Raw genomic sequence first — 22,665 nt, 5'->3', positions numbered from 1 at the left:
TTTTGACTCAAGAAAATCAAAGTTCAAATTGGGGGAAATAAATACAGTCATACCTCATGTTACGTTTGCTTCAGGTTATGTCCCGCGGCGACCCAGGAGTACCAGAAAGGGTTACTTCCGGGTTTCGCCGTTCGCGCATGCGCAGGCGCGCCAAATGACATCATGCGCATACACAGAACAGCGAATCGCGACTCTTGCACACAGAGACTCAGGTTGCATTCTGCTCATGTTGCGAATGGGCTTCCAGAATGGATCCCGTTCGCAACCAGAGGTGCCACTGTGGAGTAAATGGACAAAAGTGCAAAGATTCACAAAATGTTGAGGGGTGTGCATACACCTGGGTAGCCCCAGACAGAGGCACAAATAATAATAATAATAAATTATTGTGGGAGGCTGTGAGTTTGGCCCTGCTTCTCAAGCGTTTTCCAGCACAACATCTTGAGTCAAACTGCATTAGGTTCCAAAGGTTTGCTTCATTCTGACATACCTGAGATGTCGGTCTCTGCAGATTCCCAAACGCAGCCTGCTTCAATGGCTGGTCGCATCCAGGGCCAGATTTCGGTTTGATGCAGCCCTCAGCTCCAGCTCTCCTTTGTCAACAACAAATTTTTGCAGCTTTTTGTGTTGAATATATGCTATATGGTAATTTATGGACCTAATAGGTATTTCAAGCCATTTGCACATAAAAAATATGTATTTTATCAAATTAATTGATGAACTGAAATACAATCAGGAAGAAGTATATTAATAGTGAAATTCAATTAAGAAGAAGTATATTAATAGTGAACTAATTATTAAGCTCTAACATAAAATGATTCGGGGCCCAATCCTTACATCATAGGTGTCTACACAACATAAAACACTGTTGCTGTATGTAGGTTTTATTTTATTTGGTTTTTATATTATATTTTGGAAATGTACATCCAGGGTTTTTCCCTTTATTTTTTGGTGCACCCCCCCAAGACAGTGCGGCCCTAAGCTATAGCTTGTTTAGCTTATACGTAAATCCGGCACTGGTCAGATACAAGACTATATATTCAGCTTAATCTATAGGGTGATCAAGGCCAGCGGCAGAGAGTCTAAAAAGGATTTCCTCTTGCGCTCGGGTCCCTCTCGCTAGTACCGTTTGGGGGAGCAGGCTAACCCCTGGGGGAAAGAGGGTGTTGGCCCATGGGGGCCTCTTGGGCCCCCCGACTCTGCCCGTAACGTCTGTGTGTTCCTGATGTGGAGGAGAATGTCCCTATTTTCACTGGAGAAATGTTGGAGGGGATGTGTCTGTGGGACCCCCCTGGGATGCCCTATAATAATAATATAATAATTTATTATTTCTACCCCGCCCATCTGGCTGGGCTTCCCCAGCCACTCTGGGAGGCTTCCAATCGAGTGTTAAAAACAATACAGCATTAAATATCAAAAGCTTCCCTGAACAGGGCTGCCTTCAGGTGTCTTCTAAAAGTCAGATAGTTGTTTGTTTCCTTGACATCTGATGGGAGGGTGTTCCACAGGGTGGGTGCCACCACTGAGAAGGCCCTCTGCCTGGTTCCCTGTAACCTCACTTCTCACAGGGAGGGAACCCCCAGAAGGCCCTCGGATCTGAATTCCGGTGTCCAGGCTGAACTGTGGGGTGCAGACTCTCCTTCAGGTATACCAGCCCTGGGAGTCGATGTTGGTCTTTCAGGACTGGTGTTACGTGGTCTTGGTGGCCGCCCCCAGTCACCAGTCTAGCTGCCGCATTCTGGATTAGTTGTAGTTTCTGGGTCACCTTCAAAGGTAGCCCCACGTAGAGAGCATGGCAGTAGTCCAAGTGGGAGATAACCAGAGCATGCACCACTCTGGCCAGACAGTCTGCAGGCAGGAAGGGTCTCATCCTGCGTACCAGATGGAGCTGGTAGACAGCTGCCCTGGACGCAGAATTGACCTGCACCTCCATGGACAGCTGGGAGTCCAAAATGACTCCCAGGCTGCGCACCTGGTCCTTCAGGGGCACAGTTGTCCCATTCAGGACCTGCCCGCCTCCTGTCCCCCCAAAACACTACTTCTGTCTTGTCAGGATTCAGCCTCAATCTGTTAGCCCCCATCCATTCATCCATCCTCCAGCCACCTCCAGACACTCACAGAGCACCTTCACCGCCTTCACTGGTTCTGATTTGAAAGAGAAGTAGAGCTGGAGGGGGGGGGGCAAGGCCTGCACAGATTGGTCTGGGCCCCCATCCCGCTGCCTGCTTGCCTAGCCCTGGCCTGGCAGCCGCCCTGCCCCCCCCCTGCTCTCCCTAGGGTCCTCATCAGCGCCGCTCCCTCCCTGATTGGGCCCTTTAGGGTTGCACCTGCCGGCTCAGGTGTGTGGCTGAGCCCCAGGGGGGGCGGACAGGGGGGGGGAGCCCTGCTGCGTTGCTAGGCACCTGTGCGCCTGATGCAGAACGCCAGCCGGAGAAGGAGAGAGAGGCTCTGCTGTGGGGCAGGGAGGGGGCTGTGGCCTCGCTTGGACCAGGAGCCTGCAGCTGCCAGCCTGTGCCAAGATGAATAGGCTGGCCAGGGTCTTCCGAGCCAAGGACAGGGAGGGGGAGGCGAAGCTCATCAAGACGGAGGAGAGCACCCCTGGAGCAGCCCCCAAACCGCGGTAAGTGGGGACCGGCCCGGGGGGGGGGTGAGTAAAGGCAAGTATTGAAGGGAGGCAGGGAGGGGGAGGCCCCGTGGCAGCAGATATGGCAGGGTGCAGGTTGGGCAAAGGGGTTGTGTGGGGAGAGGAGTCGGGGAAGAATAGGACTAAAAAACTGGCAGGGACCCCAAGAGTTTTCCATTAATTTTTGTTTCCACTCCGAATTTTTCCGGCCTTTCCAGTTTGAGGCTGTTAAAATTCTTGCGGCCACTCTAGCATGTAAAAATAATTCCCTTACATTCTTTGGTATGTCAGAGCCTAATATTCCAAGAAGGAAAACCTCTGGATATTCTTTTTTATAAACGAGTTCTTTAAAACATTTTTTTAAAGTTCCATATAGATTTCATCCCAGAACTCCTTAATTTATTTTTGCATGTGCCCCACATGTGATTCTCCACATCTCCAGCACTTGTTTGATACATTTTCATTCCTTTTTGGCGATTTTAATGGAGTCAAGTACCAAAGATACTGCATTTTCAAAAAAAATTCTCTGGTGTGTAACAAGCAGTGAATTTCATATTGATTTCCCAGAGGTTTTCACAATCTTTCATTAAGATATTATATCCAAAGTCCTATGCCCATTTTATCGTAACAGATTTCACCCCCTCCTGCTTGACTTCCCGATTATGGAGGAGTCAGTACATTTTAGAAAGAGTTTTCGCTTTTGAGTTAATCAGGTCATGCTCTAGTCTATAATAATAATAATTTATTATTTGTACCCCGCCCATCTGGCTGGGTTTCCCCAGCCACTCTGGGCGGCTTCCAACAAAGATGAAAAATACTTTAAAATGTCAAGCATTAAAAACTTCCCTAAACAGGGCTGCCTTCAGATGTTTTCTAAATGTCAGGTAGTTGTTTTCCTCTTTGACATCTGGTGGGAGGGCGTTCCACAGGGCGGGTGCCACCACCGAGAAGGCCCTCTGCCTGGTTCCCTGTAACTTGGCCTCTCGCAGTGAGGGAACCACCAGAAGGCCCTCGGAAGTGGACCCCGGCGTCCGGGCTGAACAATGGGGGTGGAGACGCTCCTTCAGGTCTACTGGCCACCCATCTTCAGTCTAGATGGCCACCCCTCTTAACATCTGGTGAAGGTCCACCACCTTCTGAAGGATCATTGGTTCAGGTCCTGCTATCTGGACCTGCAGAAAACAAGCTTGTTCACTCTTCCAAGTGGCAGCCCTGGAGAGATGTGAAGATGGCTCCCACATCTCCTCTGAGTCTCCTCTTTTTCCAGGCTAAACAAACCCAACTCCCTCGACCGTTCCTCACAAAGAAGGCTTGGTTTCCAGACCCTGGATCATCTTGGTCTCCCTCCTCTGCCCCTGTTCCAGCTTGTCCACATCCGTCTTCAATGGGGATGCCCTGAACTGCCACTGGGCAGAGGCCCCAACTGCTGTGTGTGTGTGATCTGCAGCCCCTCTCTTCCTGTGCCCCCCCCCCCAGTCTTGGGGACATGCCTTAAACCAGGCTTTGTCCTCCTGGTGCCTTCCAGGTTTTTCTGTTAACGGAGAAATCTGAGGGCTCCCTTGGACGAAAAACAAGGACACCAGCCAGGAATAGCAGAGCAAAACAGCAGCCAGTCGGCTTGGTCTTGATTGGAAGACCGTCGCGACAGGACTCCCACCTGCCACCAGGTGGAACAAGATGGAAGCCCCAAACAAAAGAGAACCCAAACTTTTATTAGCTGCTAATCCCCATGTTACACCCCCCCAAACTACATCACGGTTACATCACAGTTACATCATGAAAGGGGAGGTCTGGTGGCAGTAATCTGAGCATCCTGGACCCTGCCCCATGGTTCCCCTTGCCCTCCACCAAACACCCATGGAGTGTCACAAAAGAGATATTCACATTTCCCTGTTTCCCAGCCAAGTTCATCCCACCCTTTTGTCTTCATCTGGGTTTGTTATTTCTGGAATGGCTACCTGTCTGGCACTCAGGTATCAGGATGCGAGGGATTATCCCTCAGGTAGACGGGCTGCTGAGTAGCTGAGCTCACAGGTCTAGATGAATTTCTGAAGTTTTCCCAGTGAGCCAGTACATAGATACCTTTATCAGTGAATTCTTACATTAGGTATTCTGCAGCAGAGGCCCTTTGAACAGATAGGAAGAAACTGTGACGAAGTGTTTTGTGGGGACAAATCACAAAAGTCACAAAAGTGATGGTGCTGATTTTGGCAGTGGACTGCATGTGCATGATATCTGCTGGAGGGGCAACCCCCCCCCCCAACCTATACATAAATTCCTGAAACATCCCATCACGCACACACCCCAGACACAGCTGTGTTGCAGGTCCAAACTAGGGAACTCCCTGCCACAGGGATAGCCCCTGATTTGGAAGGCCTGGACAAATCCCGCGAAGGTGGAGAGGGCTCCTTCCCAGGGCTCCAGGCCCCAATGGCCGTTCTCTGCCCTCCACTGCCAGAGGCAGCCATGCTTCTGAATCCCAGTTGCTGGAATATGCAGGAGCAGAGAGGGCTCTGGAACTTCCTCCCCCCCCCTCCCAGGCAGCCTCCTTTATTGCTAGCGTCCCTTATCTCACTCACGAGCGCATGCCAATCAGCGGCTTTGTTTCAACACCCCTTTCCCTCTTTCAAAAAAAGAGCATGATCTGCTTTTTGCCCCTGGGCAATTCGGCTCCAGGGACCACGCATTTGCTCCATAAGACGCACAGACATTTCCCCTTACTTTTTAGGAAGAAAAAGGTGTGTCTTATGAAGCGAAAAATACGGTACTTGATCTTCCTGGTTTCGGATCTTCCCCGTCACTTTCCCATCTCCGCATACTCCATCAGTTTCGCCTGCCATTCTCCTTTTGTTGGTACTTCCATCTCTGGGCTAGTAGCATCCTTGCTTCCGTCGTTGCGTACATAAACAATCTTTTATCTTCTCCTGGTAGCCATTCGCCTATTATACCTAAGAGAAAGGCTTCTGGTTTTTTAACAAGTGTATTTTTAAACATTTTCTTTAGTTTATTACATATCATTTCCCAGAAGGCCTTTACCAATGTCCTCCTCTCTCCTCTGCTCTGCTCTCAGCCAGGAGAAGAAACGGATCCTGGACCCATCGGGGGACTATTATTACTGGTGGCTGGTCACCATGGTGTTCCCCATCATGTACAACTGGATCATCCTCATCTGCAGGTGGGCGGAGGGGGGCTGGGCTGGATCCGCCTGTGGGGAGGGGGCCGGGGGCTCAGGGAAACCACGGAGGGGGCCCAGCACTGGGGCCAAGGCTCTCCGGCCGGGAGCATCATCAGAATCACGAGGGAAGGAAAGCGACAGAAACCCCTTTTGGATTCCTTCCTTCCTTCCTTCCTTCCTTCCTTCCTTCCTTCCTTCCTTCCTTCTTTCCTTCCCTCCCTCCTTCCTTCTTTCCTTCTTTCCCTCCTCCCTTCCTCCCTCCCTCCCTTCTTTCCTTTCCTTCCATGCAGAGGAGAGAGAGCCCAGGGGATGACCAAAGAATGAAAAATAGTAAACAGCAAGAGGCTTGGGAAGCAGACAATCCAGCCAGGGTTGGGGGCAAACATTCAGCAAAAAGACATTTGGGTGAAGTCATGGAAACAGAGAAGGGACCCCCGAGGGCCATCGGATAATAAAAATAATAATTTGATATCCCGTCCATCTGGCTGCGTTTCCCCAGCCACTCTGGGTGGCTACCTGAAAAATATTAACAATAATAAAGTGTCAGACATTAAAATCTTCCCTGAACTTCCCTGTTCCAACCACTACCCCTTCTGTACTCCAAGCCCCCCAATTCAGGAATCCCAGCTAAAGAATTATTGACAGGTGACCATCAAACCTCCATTGAAGGAGAGCTCAGCATCTTCGAAGGTCTTCTGTGCTGCTGTCAAAGAGCTCTTGCTGCCCGGAAGTTCCTCCTGAAGTTTGTTTGCAATTTCCTTCCTTGTTTTTTGAATCCAGGAGTTCAGGACCTGGCAAAACAAGAAAGCAGTTCGGGGGGGGGGGGGATGTCCTTTTAGGAAGGGAGGGAGTTTCAGAGCAAACTGCCCCCCCCCCCATTTACATTTTAGGGATATTCCTGGGGGGAAGGGAAGAGCTGAGTGGGGGGCTGCGGGGGGTGGTGGAGCAAGGAACAAGGAGAGAGCTTGGAGGAGGCTGCCTGGCCTTTGGGGCAGCTGCTGCTGCAGTGGGTGGGTTGTGGGTTCGGATGCTGCCGCCACCCACCTCTCTCTCCTTCCCTCCTGCGCAGGTCCTGCTTCCCAGAGCTGCAGCGCAAATACCTCTTCCTCTGGCTGGCCCTGGACTACCTCTGCGACCTGCTGTACCTGCTGGACATCGGGGTCCACTTCTACACGGGTCAGTGGCCCCTCCGCCTCGGGGCCTGTCTCCTCGCCCCTCCTTATGGGCCCCTCTCACCCCACCTGGCGAATGCTTCTTCCCCTTGATCCAATGAAGCTAAACGTTGAGAGATTCAACAGAGAGAAGAAAGTCTTTGGTCCCGTGACGCGTAGTTAGACTATGGAACTCCCTCCCACAGTACGCAGGGTTGTCCAGCAGCCTAGATGGCTTTAGAAAAGATTGGACCAATTCCTGGAGAAGGAGAAAAGATATGAAGGGCTCTTGGGCAGGATATCTTTGTTCTTCCTCTACAGTCAGGGGGAGCAATGCTTCTGGATCCCAGTCGCTGGAAACATCCGGAAGGGAAGAAAGCAAACGTCCAACGGGGGCTTCTGATTGGAGCTTCCAGCAGCCAATCAGAATCCGTGCTTTGGTTTCTGAATGTTTTGGAAGTCTAACGGACTTCTGGATTGGAATCTGTCTGACTTCCAAAGTACGACTGTACATATTTAAAAGCTGACTTCCCAATAATAATTGGAAATTTGTAACAGAGAAATATATAATGTGGGAACAAAAACACTAGGAAACTCCATAAGATCTGTTCAGGGCCGGATATAGCTTTGATGTTGCCCTCAGCTACTGAAGGTAACGAGGCCCTTTATATGTCCAGCTGCCCTTTGTCAACAACAAATTGTCGCTGTTTTTGTGTTGAATATATGCTAGATGGTGATTTATGGACCTGATAGGTATCTAAAGCCATTTGCACATGTTGCCCTGCAACCAGCCCATGCAGAATGTAGGCACCCTATATATAGAAAGGAGCAAACCAGGGATATTTGAGGGAGCAGGCGAGCAGGCGGGGGCCATTGCTTACATCAGAGGAGCTTACACGACACAAAACACGGCTGCTGTATGTAGCTTATATTTTATTTGTTTTTTATCTTATATTTTGGAAATGTACATCCAGTTTTTTCCCCTTTAATTTTTTGGGGGACCCCCCGAAAAAGTGGGGTCCTAAGCTATAGCTTGTTTAGCTTACACATAAATCCGGCACTGGATCTGCTGAAATAGTTGGCCTATTCCTTTGAAGAGCAGGTTCCAGCTGAACACAGAGAGAGAGGCGATTCTGGCTGCTTTCCTATCAAGAGTGTCTCTCTGACCCCTACATCTCCCACCTTTGAAGGGTGAGGGGACCGGATAGGACCCTCTGGCCTGATCCAGCTGGACCTTCTTAGGTTGTTCCGTTTGTTGGAGAGGAATGGAGATAATAATAATAATAATTTTTTATTTATACCCCGCCATTCCCGGTTCAGGAAACCGGGCTCAGGGCAGCTAACAACAAATTTAAAACACTTAATTGATGCTACAACAAAAAACAGCATAAAATCCAGTATAAAACATGAATAACGATAAAATCAGAATTCAAAAATCAATTTAGGGGGGAAATCCATCCAATAAAGATTAGGTGATCACCAGGGCTAGCTGGCTAAATGAGTCCCACTTGGGCCAGCGAGGAGGCCAGGGGAGAATTAGCTGTGGGATCCCAGAGCGGGGAATCTTCATAAAAAGGGGAGGAAGGGAAGTAAAAGATCAGGCTAAGTTCAAATGGAAAGCCAGGCGGAATAGCTCTGTCTTACAGGCCCCGATGGAAGGAGGTTAAATCCTGCAGGGCCCTGGTCTCCTGGGACAGAGCATTCCACCAGGTCGGAGCCACCACTGAGAAGGCCCTGGCCTTGGGGGAGGAGAGTCTGACTTCCTTAGGGCCCGGGACTTCTGAACTATGGTAATTCATGAACCTTAAGGTCCTCTGTCTCCTCTGACCCATCTCCTTCCCCCCTCCCCACCCCAGGCTTCCTGGAGCAAGGCATCCTGATCCAGGACCGCTCCCAGATCTCGCGCCACTACACCTGCTCCTCCGCCTTCCTGCTGGACCTCCTCTCGGTGCTGCCCACCGACCTCCTCTACCTGCGCCTGGGCCTGGCCACCCCGGCCGTCCGGGCCAACCGCTTCCTGCGCAGCCCCCGCCTCTTCGAGGCCTTTGACCGCATCGAGACGCGCACGGCGCACCCCAACTCCTTCCGCATCTCCAAGCTGATGCTCTACGTCTTCGTCACCATCCACTGGAACGCCTGCGTCTACTTCGCCCTCTCGGGCTACGTGGGCTACGGGGCGGACGAGTGGGTCTACCCCAACGTCAGCATCCCCGGCTTTGAGCGCCTGCTGCGCCAGTACCTCTACAGCTTCTACTTCTCCACCCTCATCCTCACCACGGTGGGCGACACGCCCATGCCCCACCGCGAGGAGGAGTTCCTCTTCATGGCGGCCGACTTCCTGCTGGCCGTCATGGGCTTCGCCACCATCATGGGGAGCATGACCTCGGTCATCTCCAACATGAACCAGGCGGACGACGCCTTCGTCCCCAACTCGGACCTGGTCAAGGGCTACCTGCGCACCCACTGCCCCAACCGCCGCCTCCAGAACCGCGTGGTGGAGTGGTACCAGCACCTGCAGATGGAGAAGAAGATGACCAACGAGCTGCAGATCCTGCAACACCTCCCCGAGCGCCTGCGGGCCGAGGTGGCCGTCAGCGTCCACCTGCCCACCCTCCGCAAGGTGCAGATCTTCCAGAGCTGCGAGCAGAGCCTGCTGGAGGAGCTGGTCCTCAAGCTCAAGCCCCAGGTCTACAGCCCCGGCGAGTACGTCTGCAAGAAGGGCGACGTGGGCCGGGAGATGTACTTCATCCGGGAGGGGAAGCTGGCCGTGGTGGCTGACGACGGGGTCACCCAGTACGCCGTGCTGGGAGAGGGGCTCTACTTTGGGGAGATCAGCATCATCAACATCAAAGGTGAGCTTGGAGGGGGGGAGGGAGAAGTGCAGGTGGGGGTGTCGTGTGTGGAGGAAAAACTGAAACACATTGCAGAGTTCCCCAAACATAGACCAGAGGCAATTTCATCCAACAGAGCTTTAACGCTTCTGAAGGCAAATGAGCATAACGGTCACAAATCCAAAATCCACATCAGAAGTGTGCATGCACACGAAAGCTCATACCAATAACAAACTTAGTTCGTCTCTAAGGTGCTACTGGAAGGAGTTTTTTAATTTTGTTTCGACTATGGCAGACCAACACGGCTACCTAAAGGGTAAAGGTAAAGGGACCCCTGACCATTTGGTCCAGTCGTGGCCGACTCTGGGGTTGCGGCGCTCATCTCGCTTTATTGGCCGAAGGAGCCGGCGTACAGCTTCCGGGTCATGTGGCCAGCATGACTAAGCCGCTTCTGGAGAACTAGAGCAGCGCATGGAAACGCCATTTACCTTCCCGCCGGAACGGTACCTACTTTTCTACTTGCTCTTTGAGGTGCTTTCGAACTGCTAGGTTGGCAGGAGCAGGGACCAAGCAACGGGAGCTCACCCCGTTGTGGGGATTCGAACAGCCGACCTTCTGATCGGCAATCCCAAGAGGCTCAGTGGTTTCACCCACAGCGCCACCCGTAAACAAATCTGAAACATTCAGGATTGGCCCTGTCCATCAGGAATCCAGTTGCAGCAGACTTAAACTAAACTTAACAATAACTTATAATCAGTGCTTTTTTTCTATGAAAAAAATGTTTAGGGGTACTCACATTTCCCTACTCATATTGAAATACTGCCCCTCAATGAGGCCAAACTTAGATTCACAAAATGTTTAGGAACAAAATAAAAAAAAATTCCTTCCAGTAGCACCTTAGAGACTAACTAGGTTTGTTATTGGTATGAGGATTTTTTAAATTTTGTTTCAACTATGGCAAACCAACATGGCAACCACCTGTAACTAAAATGTTTAGGGGTATATGTACCCCTGCGTCACCCCAGGAAAAAAAGCACTGCTTATAATAAGACTAAACCTTAACGCTAAGCATAGAGAGCAGAACACCACAGCCAGAACAAAGGGACAGACAGAGAAAGCGAGAGAGCCAGGCTCCTCCTGGCCTGACTATTACAGTCAGCAGGATCTTGACTAAAAGGATAACAGGAGCACTTTAACCCAGCTGTACTCAGGCTCCCGTTGTTTGGTCCCAGCTCCTGCCAACCTAGCAGTTCGAAAGCGTGTCAAAGTGCAAGTAGGTAAATAGGTACCGCTCTGGAAGGTAAACGGCATTTCCATGCACTGCTCTGGTTCGCCAGAAGCAGCTTAGTCTTGCTGGCCACATGACCCGGAAGCTGTGTGCTGGCTCTCTCGGCCAATAAAGCAAGATGAGCACTGCAACCCCAGAGTTGGCCACAACTGGACCTAATGCTCAGGGGTCCCTTTACCTTTTACTCAGCTTCCCAGAAGGAATAACCCAAACATCAGGAACCTGCCTTTTGCCTGTTTCTTTCACGTAGAAAGAAACTTGCCAGAACCCTCTTGAACTAATCAGAATAAGAAAGGTTTCTACACATCCGATCAATACTTCCTGTACTAAGAAATGCAAACTGCCAGGGGGCTCCTCTCAACCACACGCCATCTTCGCAAGAACCTAAGAAGAGCCTCCTGGCTGAGGCAGGAGACCACCTGGGCCGGCCTCCTCTTCTTCCAGTGGCCGAAAATGGGCAAGTAGGACTTTCCCGAGGTTTCCTGCACAGCTGCCTCCCACTGGGACGGCAGAACAGGGCCATTCTGGCTAGTGGCCTTTGATAGCCCTCTTCCTCCTCCTCCTCCTCCTCCTCCTCCTCCTCCTCCTCTGTGCATTGGCCTAATCCTCTTTTCAAGCCAGGAGCCAGCCAGCAGTAAATCACACTGTGCAAGTTGGAGTTAACTCCTTGTTAGCAAAAACAGGACCGACACAGGAGTGTCAGGCCCAGTGAGCACAGTGATTATTTTATTTATACCCCACTCATCTGCCTTGGTCACTGAAAAGCCAATAAACGCCATAGAGCAGGCACCCCCAAACTCAGCCCTCCAGATGTTTTGGGTCTACAACTCCCACCATCCCTAGCTAACAGGGCCAGTGGTCAGGGATGATGGGAGTTGTAGTCCCAAAACATCTGGAGGGCCGAGTTTGGGGGTGCTGCCACAGACAGAGGGGATTCCCACAATCACTCATTTATTAAGCTGAGTGAAACAGAGCGGACAAGCCACACTCACCAGCGTGATGGTGAAGCTGCGCCAAATAGCCTTTGTTCATGCTTTTTATAGGCCTCCCCCCCCCCTTCCCTCCCCCTTCGAGGTTCCTTGCACTGATGGAAACGGGACACCCTGCCTGGAGACCTTGACTGGGAGAGTTGCCGGGCAGAGGGAGGTTTTCCTGAAATCGCCTAGCAACGTTATCTGGTCCTCACATGAGCGTGTCTCACCCTCCTAAATTCTAAAGCAGTCAGTTTTTTACAGAAGCAAATTCAGTTAGGCTAACCAAAAAACAGGACAAGAACAGGCCTCTGTGGCTTTTCCTGAGACTCCCACAATACTACTAATAATAATTTTATTATTTATACCTTGGCCCATATGGCTGGGTTTCCCCAGCAACTCTGGGTGGTTCCCAACAGAATATTAAATACGATAAAAGATCAAACATTAAAAACTTCCCTAAACATGGTTGCCTTCAGATGTCTTCTAAAAGTCAGATAGTTGTTTATTTCCTTGACATCTGGTGGGAGGGCGTTCCACAGGGCGGGTGCCACCACCGAAAAGGCCCTCTGCCTGGTTCTCTGTAACCTCACTTCTTGCAGTGAGGGAACTGCCAGAAGGCCCTCAGCGCTGGACCTCAGTGTCTGGGCAGAACGAAGGGGGTGGAGACGCTCCTTCAGGTCTACAGAGCTGAGGCCGTTTAGGGCTTTCAAGGTCAGCACCAACACTTTGAATTGTGCTGGGAAACGTACTGGGAGCCAATGCAGGTCTTTCAGGACCAGTGTTATATGGTCTCAGTAAGACTTTACTTTACAGAAAGGTTCAACCTCACTGGCATCCTCTTGATATTGACCCACAGAGGAAGATTTCCTTTTGGGAAGAATGAAATCCTTTTTTACAGAAAGGTTCAACCTCGCCAGCACCCTCTTAATACACTTTGAATTGTGCTCGGAAACGTACTGGGAGCCAGTGTTGCTCTTTCAAGACCAGTGTTATATGGTCTCAGCGGCCGCTCCCAGTCACCAGTCTAGCAACACATAAGCATCTTGTCTCCAGTGGGTCTTGCCCCCGTGACGCAGTTGCTGAGACAGAAGGCCCCCCTGCCACCGCCGCTGCCTCAGCCCCCTCCTCTCCGAGGTATTCCATCCGGCATCTGTGTGTCCCCAACCTCTCCTCCGCCATTTCCATGTCTCTTCTGGAGACCGAGGGGGGAGGGGAGCTTGTCTCAGCAGGAGGGGGAGACCCCCTTGGCTTCTTCACCAGCTGGACTTTTCTCTGCCTCTCGGCCTCTTTCCTCCCACCCCCAGGGGCCTGATCCTGCACGCTCTGCTTATGTTCTCAAGGCCCCCGCTGACCCCATTGCCCCCCTTCCCCCCCACCCAGGGAACAAGTCCGGGAACCGCCGCACGGCCAACATCAAGAGCATCGGCTTTTCGGACCTCTTCTGCCTGTCGAAGGAGGACCTGACGGAGGTGCTGGCCGAGTTCCCCAGCGCCAAGGCCATGCTGGAGGCCAAGGGCAGGGAGATCCTGCTCAAGATGGACAAGCTGGACGTCAACGCCGAGGCGGCGGAGATCGCCCAGCTGCAGGAGGAGGAGCGCCGGACGGCCGCCCTGGAAGAGGGCCTGGACGCCCTGCAGACCAAGCTGGCCAGAATCCTGGCGGGACTTGAATCCAGCGCCTTTAAGGTGGCTCTGCGCCTGGAGCGCCTGGAGTGGCAGATGCGGGAGTGGGGGGCTGAGGAGGAGGCGGAGAGGGAGGGGGCCGAGCCTTAGCCACCCTCTCCCAGTGAGGAGGCTGCCCACCCCACAGTTACAGCTGCCAGGCTGAGTCCTCCGGCCTACGCTGCACATGGCCCCTGGTGCAGCCTGGGGGCTGGCGTGGGGGGTGGGATTCCTGCGTTGCAGTCTAGATGAGCCTCAGGGGCCCCTTGCAGCTCTACGGTTCAGGGATTGGCTTCGGGCTTCAGAGCAGAGGCTGGACGGCCGCCCATCAGGGATTCTGGAGCTGCAATTCCTGCGTTGCAGGAATGACCTCTGGGAGTCCCTTCTGACCGGTGATTCTGTGTGCCTCCACTCACGAGTGCACTCAGCATAAGAGCCATCTCTGCCCACGTAATCACACAAAACAAATGAAATCCCTGAAAGGAGTAGTAATCGACTAGAAATGTTATCTTACAGAAACAAACTAAATAATAAAAATCAAAAAGTTTAAGGAAAACCTAGAATTATACAAAGCCTTAATGGGATGCCATAATTCTAGGTTTCCCTTAAACTTTTTAATTTTTATTATTTAGTTTATTTCTATAAGATAACGTTTCTAGTCGATTTTCAGGGATTTTCATGGTATTCCATTTGTTTTGTGTAATTTCTCGGTTCCGTGACTGCCTTTTTTGTGGCCTTCTGCCAGGAAGGAGAAGTCTAGCCGCAACTTATCCCTGGCATTCTGGCTTTTGAGGTGCAGTGAGGGAGGGGGGAAGAGGAAGGGAGGGGGAGAGCCCCCCCCCAAGCTCCGGCCTCCGAGTGAAGACTGATCCCTCCCTCCTGGCAGGTGGAGGGCAAAGAGGCAGTTAAGGGCTCTTTCCCTTTTTGCTTCCTAAGCACCAGTGATGGGCGTTGCTAGGCAACCTCCTCCCGCTCAGCCAATGCTTGGCTAGTTCTGGCCCTGTGGTCCAGATAAATGTCCCCTTTATGTGGGGCATCTTCCTGGCTTCTAACTCTCCCCCCCCCAGCTTGCCTGCAGTGCCCCCCCCCCTTGTGGACTGTTGCAAATGCACGTTTTTCTGCCAGTCCAGGATCAGGGCCTTTAAGCTTTGGGGTGGGGGTGGCACAGGGAGGGCTGGAGTCCAGGTGCAGGCTGGCATCCCTCAGGAGAGCAGAGACCTGGGCAGCTGCATCAGGGCCTGGGAGGAAGCCCCCCTGCCCCCCCCAAAGTTGGGTCTGACTCTGACATGCCTGAAAGGGAGGCGGAGCTGGATGGATCATCCATAATACTAATCTGGTGTGTGCGTGTGTGTGTGGCGATAATGCAAAGCTTTGAGCAATAGACTGGCTCTTTTTGTGCCCCCCCCCCCTTCCCCAGGCGGGGGCAAGCACTTTTCAGGCGAAGGCAGCCCAGAGCTTCCTTGAGCAGGACAGAGCCATGGGGTTGTTGAGTTGGAAGGGACCCATAGCTGTCAACTTACAGATTTGAAAATAAGGGACCAGCGGCCCCGAAAATAAGGGACCAGCAGCCAAAATAAGGGATTTGCTATTGTAAAGAGTTACATACATTGGTAGGATTGACAGATGCTGTCAATCTGGCATGAGGCGGTTGCAGTGGTGGTGCGGCCGCTGAAGTGCCGCCCTTCTGCCTCCCTCCCCATCCCCTCCTCTTCCTCCTCCCTCAGGCCTCCTCCTCAGCTGCCACCACCGCTGCCACCTCCGGGCTTGTGGGTGGCGTGGGTGAGAGTGTCTCTCCCTCCCCCCCCCTCTCGGTCGGAGAAGGGCCAATGGAACCCCTTGCACCAGGACGATGGCGCCAGAAATTTAAGGGACATCATCAATAAGGGACAGAAGCGGGACACGGCGCTGGGATAAGGGAGTTTCCCGCCAAATCAGGGACGGCTGACAGCTATGAGTCCAACCCCCAGCAGGAATTGAATTTCACAGTCTTCCCTTCCTGCCTCTTTGTTAATGGTTGCTGGAGGTCCCTTGGTGGCCTGACAGGTCTGCTATGGGCCTGGGGGGGCAGGGGGATGTGTCCCTGGGGGGCCTTGCAAGCCTGGCTCTTCTCTTGCCCCGGCCCAACTGTTGAATATCTGTGTGAATCGAGAGCCTTGCTGAGATTTGGGCTGGGCTGTGTGGGTGTGTGGAGGTTCTCCGGATTGTCCTGGGCTCCAAACCGTTAGGAGACCCAGAGCTGCTCTTCCTGCAGCCTTGACCCAGGCTCAGTTCCCTTTGGGAAAAGGTGGCTGAAGTCTTTAGGAGCACTTTGTGTTCACCAGGGCCAGGGCCTTCTCAGTGGTGGCTCCGACCTGGTGGAATGCTCTGTCCCAGGAGACCAGGGCCCTGCAGGATTTAACCTCCTTCTGTCAGGCCTGTGAGACAGAGCTATTCCGCCTGGCCTTTAATCTGAATTCAGCCTGATCTTTTATTCCCCTTCCTCCCCTTTTCATGAAGATTCCCCACTCTGGGATCCCACAGCTAATTCTCCCCTGGTCTCCTCGCTGGCCCAAATAGGACTAATTTAGCCAGCTAGCCCTGGGGATCATCCAATGTTTATTGGATGGATTTCCCCCCAAAATCGATTTTTGATTTTACTGTTTACACTTTATATTGTATTTTATGCTTTTTTTGTAGCATCAGTTAAGTGTTTTAAATTTGTTGTTAGCCGCCCTGAGCCCGGTTTCCTGAACCAGGAAGGGCAGGGTAAAAATAAAAAATTATTATTATTTATTATTTACTGTTGGAGCACAGATGGAGGGGCACAGCAAAAGCCCCCCCCCCCCCGGCACCCCGGAACACGCTGCTCAGATCCCATGGGGACACCTAGAGCCATCTATCCGCCAGGGATTCTTTTGCTGTGATGCCTGTCTCGCAGGGGGGTGGACTAGATGACCCCTGGGCTCCCTCCCAACTCTGCAATCCTGTGATTCTGTCTGACTCTCTGACTCTCTCTCCCCCCAAACTGAATTGACTTTTATTATTACGGTCACAGACTTACAATATCAGGAAAATCATAAAACACAACAGGAATATAGCAATTGGCTATAACAGAGACAATTCAGATATAGCGGCAGTTAAAAATATATATTAAATCTTGATCACTAAAATATAACCTAAAATCGGGGTCTAGCAATCATCATCCCAATATACAAGAAAGGGGGTAGATCGGACCCTGCTAATTACAGACCAATTAGTCTCCTAAGCATTATCAGTAAACTATGGTATATGCTGCCTAGGGACGTGGGGGGCACTGTGGGTTAAACCACAGGGCCTAGGACTTGCTGATCAGAAGGCTGACGGTTCGAATCCCCGCGACGGGGTGAGCTCCCGTTGCTCGGTCCCTGCTCCTGCCAACCTAGCAGTTCGAAAGCACGTCAAAGTGCAAGTAGATAAATAGGTACTGCTCTGGCGGGAAGGTAAGCGGTGTTTCCGTGCGCTGCTCTGGTTTGCCAGAAGCGGCTTAGCCATGCTGGCTACATGACCCAGAAGCTGTATGCCAGCTCCCTCGGCCAGTAAAGCGAGATGAGCGCCACAACCCCAGAGTCGGCCATGACTGGACCTAATGGTCAGGGGTCCCTTTACCTTTATATGCTGCCCATTTATGTAATAAACTTGAGGATTGGATGGAGCGAGAACATGTCCTTACAGAAGCACAAGCTGGTTTCAGGGCAAACGTCAACTTTAGACCAAGGCCTAGTACTCCAACATCTTGTGGAAAAATATATCTCAAGAAACGGAGGATCCCTCTACGCAGCTTTCATAGATTTTAAATCTGCCTTCAATTTAGTATCACGAGACAGGCTTTGAGAAAAACTAAGCGCCTCCAACATAGACAGACGTATCCTGTGTCTCATCCTCCCCCAACTGTCTCGTGTGGAGACTTGTTCCAAAGTGGCAGAAGGCCAGCAAGAGTCCCATCCTGATGCCTCTAACCACTGAGCAGGCTGGCCATTGAGAGCCAAAGTGGGCCTGCCAAACTAGGCCAGAGATGAGGACCCCCCCAAAAAAAAAGAATTTATCTATCATAATCTTAGCAGCATTTATAAGGTTGATCACTATTTCTCAGCCTTTTTTCGAGATAACATCCCAATAGAACCAAGCAGAAATATTGTAGGTTCTGACGGTATGTGATATTCTAATGTATCCGAGATACCAACCTGAACACATTTCCAAAATATTTGTATTCGAGAGCAGTTCCAAAAGACATGTTTGGGATCTCAGCATATATATTATGCTCTCAGCATATATATTAAGTTTCATTTGCAAAGTGTTAAGTACAGCTCATACTTAATGTCTAAAACCATTTTTTCCAAAACACTTAACAGCTTATTATAAAATGAAACTAAGAGTGCTAATCATGTTCCAACATCATGTTTTTGTTTGCAGTGCTTCACCGATATCAATTTTATTTTTCATTTTTCCAAGTGATCCTATAGCACATTTCCCCATCAGAATCCAATTAATGGACGGAGGTTCTTTTGTGCTGTACTTATAGATGGAACAAAGCAGAACTCAGCTGCCTGGAATTTTGCAAAGATTTTCCTTCGTCTGCTGTGTTAATTTTTCCATCCAAGTGATTGTCCGAATTTGTTGCTCCCATTCATTCATTAGCTGCCACCCAACTTCTTCCACCATCCGGCTATGGTCAAGATCACTGCTATTCATTTTTTAAAAATGCAGTAAGTCTTTTAATGATGTGTCCTGTCCTTCGGGGGAAACGGAGAGCAGAGTCATTCTCAAGTCTTAATATTTCTCCTGCTATTGAGCCCATTTCCTAATAAGCAGAGGCTACAGGATCAGGCCTGGGGCCCATCTAATTCAGGATACTGCTCTCACAGGGGACAACCAGATGTCCCCATGGACCCCAGTGCAATGAGGATCTGAGCACAAGATCGCTCCCACCCATAGCTCTCAATGTTTCTGAAATATACTCGGAGTCGCGTGTGGATTTCATGCTCTTTATTCAGCTCATAGTAGTGAGGAATGGAAGTTCCCCCGAGATGTCGGCTTTATATACATTATTTACACAATGCGCCCCACGTGATTGGCTAATTCTGGGATTCTCCTGTAGGCCAATCAGGTTGCGGATTCACTTCCACCTGGAGCTGGATTGGGTGGCTCCTGTGGACCACTCAGACTGCTGCATTCTGGATCCTATTGTTCTAGGGCCAATCAGACTGCTGCATTTTGGATCCTATTCAACTCAGTACATAAGAGTTTTCCTTTTTTAAAGGGAAATTCCCTTATTCTGAATAGGATTCCTCACAAGAAAAGGGAAAAGTTGACAGCTGTGCTCCCACCTCCTGCTGTTTCCATCAACTGGGATTCCGAATCATGGCTGCCCTCGATAGCCCCCTCCTCCATTGGGACGGGGTCCCAGTAACTCTGGGCTGCATGAACCTTTTATATGTCCTGAATCTCCCCACATTCAGCTTCATGGGCCTTCTAGTGTTAGGAGAGAGGGAGAAGAACTTTCCTGTGTGCTAGCCCTGGGATGGTCAACTGAGGTTTTCTTAGTTGTTTAATGCTTTTTTCTTACCCTTTTAATGATTTCCTTTAAGTTGTTGCCCCACAAATAACCCAGAGAGGCATTTTAAATAAAAGGACACATTCTACTACTCATGTAAAAACACTCTGATTCCTGGACCGTCCGCAGGCCGGATTGAGCAGGCGATTGGGCCAGATCCAGTCCCTGGGCCTTAGTTTGCCTACCCATGATGTAAGCCATGCATGAAGGATGTTGTTGTTTAGTCATTTCGTCGTGTCCGACTCTTCGTGACCCCATGGACCAGAGCACGCCAGGCACTCCTATCTTCCACTGCCTCCCGCAGTTTGGTCAAACTCATGCTGGTAGCTTCGAGAACACTGTCCCACCATCTCGTCCTCTGTCGTCCCCTTCTCCTTGTGCCCTCCATCTTTCCCAACATCAGGGTCTTTTCCAGGGAGTCTTCTCTTCTCATGAGGTGGCCAAAGTCTTGGAGCCTCAGCTTCAGGATCTGTCCTTCCAGTGAGCACTTAGGGCTGATTTCCTTCAGAATGGAGAGGTTTGATCTTCTTGCAGTCCATGGGACTCTCAAGAGTCTCCTCCAGCACCAGAATTCAAAAGCGTCAATTCTTCGGCAATCAGCCTTCTTTATGGTCCAGCTCTGACTTCCATATATCACTACTGGGAAAACCATAGCTTTAACTATATGGACCTTTGTTGGCAAGGTGATGTCTCTGCTTTTTAAGATGTTGTCTAGGTTTGCTATCACCTTTCTCCCAAGGAGCAGGCGTCTTTTTGTGACTGCTGTCACCATCTGCAGTGATCATGGAGGCCAAGAAAGTAAAATCTTTCACTGCCTCCATTTCTTCCCCTTCTAATAATAATAATAATAATAATAATAATTTATTATTTGTACCCTGCCCATCTGGCTGGGTTTCCCCAGCCACTCTGGGCGGCTTCCATAAAAACAAAAAATACAGTAAAATATCACAGATTAAAAACTTCCCTGAACAGGGCTGCCTTAAGATGTTTTCTAAATGTCAGGTAGTTATTTATCGCTTTGACATCTGCTGGGAGGGCGTTCCACAGGGCGGGCGCCACTACCGAAAAGGCCCTCTGCCTGGTTCCCTGTAGCTTTGCTTCTCGCAATGAGGGAACCGCCAGGAGGCCCTCGGAGCTGGACCTCAGTGTCCGGGCAGAGCGATGGGGGTGGAGACGCTCCTTCAGGTATACTGGGCCGAGGCCGTTTAGGGCTTTAAAGGTCAGCACCAACACTTTGAATTGTGCTCGGAAACGTACTGGGAGCCAATGTAGGTCTTTCAAGACCGGTGTTATGTGGTCTCGGCGGCCGCCCCCAGTCACCAGTCTAGCTGCCGCATTCTGAATTAGTTGTAGTTTCCGAGTCACCTTCAAAGGTAGCCCCACGTAGAGCGCATTGCAGTAGTCCAAGCGGGAGATAACCAGAGCATGCACCACTCTGGCGAGACAGTCCGCGGGCAGGTAGGCTCTTAGCCTGCGTACCAGGTGGAGTTGGTAGACAGCTGCCCTGGATACAGAATTGACCTGTGCCTCCATGGACAGCTGTGAGTCCAAAATGACTCCCAGGCTGCGCACCTGGTCCTTCAGGGGCACAGTTACCCTATTCAGGACCAGGGAGTTTGCCAGGAGGTGATGGGACCTCTATTTGCCAGGAGGTGATGGGACCAGTGGCCATGATCTCTGTTTTTTTGATGTTGAGCTTCAGACCATATTTTGCGCTCTCCTCTTTCATCATCATTAAAAGGTTCTTTAATTCCTCATAATTTTTTGCCATCAAGGTTGTGCCATCTGCATACCTGAGGTTGTTTATATTTATTCCAGCAATCTCAATTCCGGCTTGGGATTCATCCAGCCCAGCCTTTCGCATGATGAATTCTGCATATAAGTTAAATTAGCAGGGAGGCAATATACAGCCTTGTCGTACTCCTTTCCCAATTTTGAACCAATCAGTTGTTCCATATCCAGTTCTAACTGTAGCTTCTTGTCCCACATAGAGATTTCTCAGGAGACAGATGAGGTGATCAGGCACACCCATTTCTTTAAGAACTTGCCATAGTTTGCTGTGGTCGACACAGTCGAAGGCTTTTGCATAGTCCATGAAGCGGGTGCTTAAGGTGCCTGGGACCAAATCTGATAAGCGGAGCAAGTTGAAGAACTTGGGAAACCTCAAGATTCCCCCTCCCTCTTTATGACCTGTTGATGATGTATCAGTGATGTATCAGTGATGCTTCTGGAAAGGTATTTTGGGAGGGGGGGGGTCTTAAAAGAGTGTGTCACCTGTGTTCAGGGTTATGAATCTGTGTGGGGACCTGTTGCGCAACAATCAAGATTGTGGTCTACTCACTGCTGTTTTGCTCCAAATTCCTTGGCTGGAACTTCCTTCTTGTACTTGCCGAGCCTGCACCCCGATGAGCTGGGCTGTTAAGAAGTCTCTCACCCCGGAATTTTTCCTTATCAGGACTGAGAGACTTTTCTCCCTCCAGCTCTAAATCTGGGGCCAAACTTGCACCGCGGATCGGAGCCCTCTCCAAACACTTTGTGATCAAGGCACTGAAAGAGTTCTTCCTCGTCCTTTCCTGAAGCACTTAGGCATAAGCTGATTACTCATTTATCTTGTCATGAAAATTGGCATTTTAAGATGACAATGCAGGAGCAGGAGAAATGAAGCCATCAAAAGGGGGACGAGGTGGGTGGGGGTGAGCAGAACCAGGGACACCCCTCCCCCCCAGCTTGGCTCCTGCTGTTGTCTATGGGGGCGGAGGAGGGGGGCACGACTTGCCCCCTGTTTGTGCTAACCGCAGATGCCCAGAATGCCTCTGTCAGAGGAGATCTGGCCTGGCACATCAGAAACTGCTTTTCTCCCTCCTGGGCTGAATGCCCTTCGACCCTGGGGCCCTGAGAGAGATGGCTAAGCAGGCGCCACGCTCATGAGCTGTGGGGCTGACCCTCTGGGGACCTCCGAGGGTCGCTGGTGCCCATGTCAGAAACACTTAAGGAACCTCTGAGCGCCAGGAGTGCCTCTGCCAGCCTCTTGCCTGTCTGTATCAGGATGTCAAGACCCGGCATGTGGCGGCTGCGAAAGAGGCAAATGCTACGCTAGGGGTCCTTAGCAAAGGAATTGAGCAGAAAACTGCCAGGGCCATGATGCCATCATCAAACACTAAGGATGGCAGCTGACAGATTGAGGCTGAATCCTGACAAGACAGATGTCCTGTTTTTGGGGGACAGGCAGGTGTGGATGACTCCCTGTCCTGAATGGGGTGACTGTGCCCCTGAAGGACCAGGTGCGCAGCCTGGGAGTCATTTTGGACTCCCAGCTGTCCATGGAGGCTCAGGTCAAATCCGTGTCCAGGGCAGCTGTTTACCAGCACCATCTGGTACACAGGCTGAGACCCTCCC

General features: G+C 50.9%; 2 protein-coding genes across 2 annotated transcripts in view; one reads left to right on the top strand and one right to left on the bottom strand.

Moving 5' to 3' along the window:
* Nucleotides 1-2,468: 2,468 nt before the first annotated feature.
* Nucleotides 2,469-13,811, top strand: CNGA4 (cyclic nucleotide gated channel subunit alpha 4; the record flags this gene model as incomplete). The annotated part of the gene is made up of 5 exons (XM_083439032.1): nt 2,469-2,617; nt 5,691-5,795; nt 6,865-6,971; nt 8,803-9,798; nt 13,420-13,811. The coding sequence occupies exons 1-5, from the start codon at nt 2,517-2,519 to the stop codon at nt 13,809-13,811; spliced, it is 1,701 nt and encodes a 566-aa protein (XP_083295158.1). The 5' UTR covers nt 2,469-2,516.
* Nucleotides 13,812-16,807: 2,996 nt separating this feature from the next.
* The window catches only part of HPX (hemopexin), a 512,404-nt gene continuing 506,546 nt past the window's right edge, over nt 16,808-22,665 (bottom strand). The window contains exon 11 of the transcript XR_014510192.1: nt 16,808-16,855. The gene's annotated coding sequence lies outside the window, so the exon portion shown is untranslated. The remainder of the gene's footprint in view (nt 16,856-22,665) is intronic.

This window comes from Podarcis tiliguerta (genome assembly GCF_965153285.1).
Source record: "Podarcis tiliguerta genome assembly, chromosome: 4".
NCBI classification, from domain to species: Eukaryota; Metazoa; Chordata; class Lepidosauria; order Squamata; family Lacertidae; genus Podarcis; species Podarcis tiliguerta.
This window is presented reverse-complemented; position numbering and strand designations above follow the sequence as displayed.